This window comes from Mobula birostris, chromosome 6 (genome assembly GCF_030028105.1).
Source record: "Mobula birostris isolate sMobBir1 chromosome 6, sMobBir1.hap1, whole genome shotgun sequence".
In the NCBI taxonomy this organism is placed as follows: Eukaryota; Metazoa; Chordata; class Chondrichthyes; order Myliobatiformes; family Myliobatidae; genus Mobula; species Mobula birostris.
This window is the reverse complement of record NC_092375.1, coordinates 171,623,309-171,630,176: the sequence shown is the minus strand read 5'-3', so window position 1 is coordinate 171,630,176 and position 6,868 is coordinate 171,623,309. Positions and strand designations below refer to the sequence as shown.

General features: G+C 39.8%; 1 protein-coding gene across 3 annotated transcripts in view; it reads right to left on the bottom strand.

The window, feature by feature from the left end:
- Positions 1–3,382: 3,382 nt before the first annotated feature.
- ubr3 (ubiquitin protein ligase E3 component n-recognin 3) overlaps positions 3,383–6,868 on the bottom strand; it is a 224,485-nt gene continuing 220,999 nt past the window's right edge. For all 3 annotated transcript variants that reach the window (XM_072261898.1, XM_072261897.1, XM_072261899.1), the window contains one exon: positions 3,383–5,727. In XM_072261898.1, the coding sequence (XP_072117999.1) occupies positions 5,610–5,727 (118 nt within the window). In that variant the 3' untranslated portion in view covers positions 3,383–5,609. The remainder of the gene's footprint in view (positions 5,728–6,868) is intronic.

The window sequence follows — 6,868 nt, the reverse complement described above, 5'->3', positions numbered from 1 at the left end:
TTACTGTTTTAAGACCATAAGACAAAGGAGCAGAAGTAGGCCATTTGGCCCATCGAGTCTGCTCCGCCATTTTATCATGAGCTGATCCATTTTATCCTATTTAGTCCCACTGCCCCGCCTTCTCACCATAACCTTTGATGCCCTGGCTACTCAGACACCTATCAATCTCTGCCTTAAATACACCCAATGACTTGGCCTCCACTGCTGCCCGTGGCAACAAATTCCATAGATCCACCACCCTCTGACTAAAAAAATTTCTTCGCATTTCTGTTCTGAAATGGCGCCCTTCAATCCTGAAGTCATGCCCTCTCGTACTAGACTCCCCCATCATTTGCTTGATGATCTGCAGTCAATAGACCTGTGTTAATCAAAATCACTCAGCACAGGGGGAGGTTGCTGAATCAGAAACAGACTACTTTAATGAGATGAAAATCAGTACTGAGAATTTTAAAATGCTAACATTGAATGAGGCAAATACTATGAGACAATGAAAATACTGTTAAATCATAAACACAAGATAGTCTGCAAATGCTGGAAATCCAGAGTAACACACACCAAATGCTGGAGGAACTCAGCCAATCGGGCAGTATTAATGGAAAAGAATAAAGAGTCAATGTTTCAGGCTGAGATCCTTCATCAGATCTGGGAAAGAAGGGGGAAGAAGCCAGAATAAAAAGATGGGGAAAGAGGGGAAGGAATGCAAGTTGGGAGGTGATAGGCAAAAACAGATGGGGGGGGGGGGGTGGAGTTCAAAATTCAAAGTACATATGTGTCACCATATACAACCGTGGGATTTGTTTTCTTGTGGGCATAATAAAATCAATGAAAGACGCAACAACCAAGTGGACAACCAGTGTACAAAAGACGACAAACTGTGCAAATACAAAAAGAAAAACAAGTAAATAAACAATAAACATCAAAAACATGAGATGACGAGTCCTTGAAAGTGAGTTCATAGGCTGTGGGAATAGTTCAGTGATAGGGCCAGTGAAGTTATCCCCACTGGTTCAGGAACCTGATGGTTGAGGGGTAATAATTATTCCTGAACTTGGTGGAGTGAGTCTTGAGGCTCCTGATGGCAATAGTGAGAAGACAGCATGACCTAGGTGGTGGGGGTCTATGATGATGGATTCTGCTTTCCTGTGACAGTGCTTGGTGTAGATGTGCTCAATGGTGGGAAGGGCTTTACCTATAATGGCCAGAGCCAAATCCACTACTTTTTGTAGGATTTTCCATTCAAGGGCGTTGGTGTTTCCATACCAGGCTGTGATGTGTAGGTCAAGGAGTGGAAATGAAGTGAGAAGCTGGGAGATGATAGGTGTAAAAGGTAAAGACTGAAGAAGGAATCTCCTAGGAGAGGAAAGTGGATAATGGGAGAAAAGGAGAAAGGGTACCAAAATGGAAAATCGAGAGAGAAGGGGGAGGGGGGAGAAAATACCAGAAATTAGAGAAATCAATGTCCCTGTCATTACGTTAGAGGCTACCCACAAAATAGGAAGTGCTGCTGCTCCAGTCAGAGAGTGACCTCATTGTACCATACATGTCAGGATGGGAATAGGATTGGAATTTAAATGGTCAGCTACCCAGAAATCCTGCTTGTTGCAGATGGAAGAAAGGTACTCGACAAAACAGTCCCCCAAACCACGCTGTCTCACCAATGTAAAGGAGGCTGACTCACAGGTGAAGTGTTACCTCAGTTGGAAGTGTGGACATGGTGGAGGATTACAAATACCTGGGGATACGAATTGACAATAAACTGGACTGGTCAAAGAACACTGAGGCTGTCTACAAGAAGGGTCAGAGCCGTCTCTATTTCCTGAGGAGACTGAGGTCCTTTAACATCTGCCAGACGATGCTGAGGATGTTCTATGAGTCTGTGGTGGCCAGTGCTATCATGCTTGCTGTTGTGTGCTCAGGCAGCACGCTGAGGGTAGCAGACACCAACAAAATCAACAAACTCATCCGTAAGGTCAGTGATGTTGTGGGGATGGAACTGAACTCTCTGACGGTGGTGTCTGAAAAGAGGATGCTGTCTGAGTTGCATGCCATCTTGGTCAATGTTTCCCATCCACTACATAATGTACTGGGTGGGTACAGGAGTACATTCAGCCAGAGACTCATTCCACCGAGATGCAGCACAGAGCGTCATAGGAAGTCATTCCTGCCTGTGGCCATCAAACTTTACAACTCCTCCCCTGGAGGGTCAGACACCCTGAGCCAATAGGCTGGTCCTGGACTTATTTCATAATTTACTGGCATAATTTACAGATTACTATTTAACTATTATGGTTCTATTACTATTTATTATTTATGGTGCAACTGTAACGAAAACCAATTTCTCCCGGGATCAATAAAGTATGACTATGACTATGTTTGGGGTCGTGAATGGTAGTGGTGAGGGAGGAGGTGTAGAAGCAGGAGTAGCTTGCAGGGATAAACGCCAGAAGAGAGATCAGTGGGGAGGGATAAATAGGAGAATCATAGAGAGAGTGAGCCCTGCGAAAAAGTGTGGGGTTGGCGGAGAGGGGAAGTAAAGATGTAGTTGGTGGTAAGATCTCATTAAAGATGGCAAAAGTTGTGGAGAATGATGTGCAGGATGCAAAGGCTTGCTTATGGGGTGGTAGGTAAAGAACTCTATCCCTGTTAAGGCATTGGGAAGATGGGGTGATGATGAGATGTCTGAGACTGCAAATGTTGGTGGGAATGGACTGAACAAAGGGGGGGAAATGGAATTGATGTATGCAGACACAAGTTCAGTGGGGCAGAATCAGGTAGAAATTATGGGCCTACCCGGACAAGTCAGGCTTGTGGATCTCCTTTGCAATCTGCATTCCTACTCCCACCTTGCACCTACTCTTCACCTGCCTGTCACTTCCTTCTAATTCCCCACCTCCTTCCCTTTCTCCCATGGTCCACTCTTCTCTCCTATCAGATTACTACTTCTTCAGCCCTTTCTTTACCTTTCACCTATCACCTCCCAGCATCTCACCACCCTACTTTCTCTCTCACCCACCCATCTACCCTCCTCTATGAACTTCCAGCTTGTACTCCTTCCTTTCCCCCAACCTTCTTATTCTGGCTTCTTCCCACTTCCTTCTAGTCCGGATGAAGGGTCTTGGCCCTTCCATAGATGCTGTCTGACCTGCTGAGTTCCTCTGGCATTTTGTGTGTGTTACTCTAGTGTTAAATCAGTTACAAGAGGGGCTAAATGAACCCGGCAGACTTAACTCTGATGCTAGAACTCCTCTTTGAATGGAAAACTGTGCAGTTCTCCAGGATTCATTCTGGAGAGTTTACCAGAAAAACCTGTACCAGATCAGACCAAGTAAAGGAACCATCTTTGGAGCTGTATTGAAGACCTTGCTTTTAGAGAAGACAAATATGAATTACATAATTTTATTAACATATTTTACAGTCATTTTAATTAAGTCTTAAGATTTACTTTTCGATGTGCCAGAAAATGTTCAGCATTTACAGTAATGTACTGTATTTAACATTAATTCATACAAGGTAACACTCTACTAGTGAATACTCAACTTCTATTTGCAAATTACACACTCTTTTGCATTAAAATGGTAAATTGTAAAGTGGGTCTTACAAAACCAGAAAAGTAAAATAAAGCCTAATTCAGCAGCATGCATGAACTCAAGTACATTTTAAATCAACTGCACATCTGGCACACAACCTCCACTAGCACATGAGTAAAAAGTAAAGGGAAGCCCATTACCACCTGTGAGAGTTAGAACAATAAAGAATACTCCGTATTTAAGTAACTTTGGAAATTCATACCCATAGCCTTCACAGGTACAATCATTACACCTGTACTTCCCAATGTCTGATTTATAATCACATGCTGGAGCATCATTGCTTCATTCTGTGATGCTGTTTATTAGTTAAAGATTGCACTCTTACTGATCCTTCTTTTAATAAAGAGGAAATTGGTGTATTTGACTTAAGACATTCTCAGATCTGTCAGTCATTTTTGCATAATATCAGAAGGTGGTATATGTCACTAAATTATGTTTTCTAGCAGGATCTGAATGTACTAGCTGTGAACAATTTTGTGACTGAGGCAAATAACAAATTTGCTACTATACATTAATTTTCAGTCGCTGCAACTGTTTTATAAAAATGAATCCTTGTAAACAAGTCAATCCATAATGATAAATGAACAGTCTTTTAACAATTTGATATTTATGAAATGCAGCACTTAATTAACTACTTCCCTGAATATGTAACTTTAATGTTATCCTGGTGGTGCAATTTTCTGTTATAACAGTTTATCAAGTCTGTATACCTTATTAATAGATATGAATGTGAAAGAAACAAGGTTTCCCTAAACATAAAAATAACAATGACTTATTTTGTACGGTTTTAACTAGACAGTTAAAATAGTCTAGATTAAGATCTCAGAAAGCTATGAGAGAACTTTTCAGCTTTTGAATTAATGTTTTAAAATATAAGGAAAAGGCACAAAATAAAGCATATATATCCTTAAATTTCCAAATTTTAAAATCACTTTTTTATGTAATGAAAAGACAATTCCAGAAGTGTCTACAAAATATGGCAGTTGAAGTTTGAATCTCAGGTTTACTTTTCAATTTGAATACATTTGCCACAATCAACTAGATTACTTTTTCATTTAGTAAGGTGCAGTTACGTTTCACAATTGCAACACAGATAAGCTTAGGGTTGACAGTTGTGCATCTGAAACAGTAATTTACTGCGAGAATGGCCTGTGTACTTCAGATCCAATCATGCTGTAATATTACATGTTGTGCTACCTTTGAAGAGAATACTGGTGACCAAATATGATCAACACACCGATCCAGTAAAGGGCTTATAAGCTTAAAAAGCAAGAAGCTAGTGCACTAAATAAACACAACCAAGCAATAAAATTGTTCCAGTCTTAGCACTCAGTTCCCAAAAAATGGTTTTGAACAGTTGACAAAATTTTCAGAGACTTCTGATTTTACTGCCTAGTTTTCTTTTAATTCAAAGTTTCTATACATTTTTTAAAAATAAAGTGGGCACGTTACAAAGAACTTAAATGTTATGATGAGAATTATAAATCAAAACCTCTGAAAAATGTAGAAAAACTCAGCGGACTTATCGGAAAAATACCACAACAAATGTAGCAAACTTCTGGGTACTACAATAACATGTATGCGACCAATTTTCCTCTCTCAGGGTGCATCCTCTTATGAAGAAATGAGATCATCTAACAACACTTCAAACATGCTGCATTGGTCTTGGCCTTATGGTATACACATTACACTCATTTTGGTAAGGGACATATCTGAATTAAAACTGTGCTTCTTTATACTTACGTGGATTGCTACAATTGCTTCAATATGACAAATAAATAATAAGCTCTTTATTTTATAGAAGATAGTTTAGCCCATTTCTAGAGTGAGTCTGATACGGTTGCTGGGATTTTGTTTCACACAGTGCCATAGATGTGATATAAATAGCACAATTGTAAATGCAGAATAATGTTTTTTATGGATTGCTTTTAACAATATGGCTACTTTTAAAATAAACTCCATAACATTCAGATGAAGCAAAGCTGCTTGATGACTTTCTTTGAAGAAGGATTCACAAGTCAACTATAATCCATTATAATGGGGGCCCCATCTTTTATTGATGTGATCAAAGGTGTGTGTCACCCACTGTTGTTCCAAGACTTTATATCGCTCACTGCATAGGTACAGAGGCTTACCACGCCTGGAAATAAAAGGGGGAAAATAGTACATAAAACAGTACAACAAGGAACACATTTTATTTAAATAGTAAACCAAACGTTTACTTTCCCCAGGCTAATAACAGTCCTGCAATGCAGAGGTCCACAACCTCATCTGGTAGCAAATTTGCCACACCTACAATTAACCAATGTAACAAGAAAGAACTTTTGTAAATCTACCACTGTTAACTGCTTCACTAAATCGATTCCTTATTGGCAGGGCATTCCACAGATAAATCTGAAACATTGGGAAGGTCAGACTAAGTGGCGCAACCATTGTTTGAGTGGGCCAGAGTTTGAGTGGTATGTAAAGAGGCTTTGGTTCACGAGGTTTCAGTGAGAGGTTTACACCAGAATTTACCTGTTCCTAATGAATAGACTTGAGGTTCTCAATGTTAGCTTGAATACTCCTTCAATGTTCTGAACAGCCATGTACTATGGATCCCCATGCTGTACTGGGGGATAGTTTCAATGAGGCTTTTGAACACATCCTTGAAATCTGTTCAGTTGTTTTCCATTGGGCAGTATCTTGCTGTAATGGATATCTGTTTCTAAGGTCTCATATCTGACATGCAAATTATATGGATCCAGTTGGGTGTAAATACAGTCTTCATGTTCAAACTGGTCGCATGGAAAATAATGGGGAAATGGGGTTGATGAGAATGCTCCTAGGTGACATAAATTCAATGGACCGCATGGCTTCCTTTGTCACAAGCAATTATGAAAACTGAAACAGCAATAATCTGTTAACATAGCATCCAAATGCTACATTTTTACGAGGAGGCTTTGGAGACAGCTTTGAAGTGATTTCTTTGTCCTCAATATCTCTCGCTGCAACAGAGCTTGGAGTGGCATGTTTGCAATAGGTAGACATGCTGCATGCAGACATGCACTGCTTTATTTGTTGAGAAGTTTCAAATGGAATTGAGCATCATACAATCATAAGTAAATTTTCCTATTTTGAACTTCACAATGAAGTAAGGTCATTGAAGCAATTGAAGGTCATTGAGCCTACAACTCTGATATAAGGAACTTCTGTAGTGATGTACTAAGCTCAGAATTACTGACCACCAATAATCACAACCTACTGCATGCAATTGTATACCAATCACTGGGTGTTTTCAC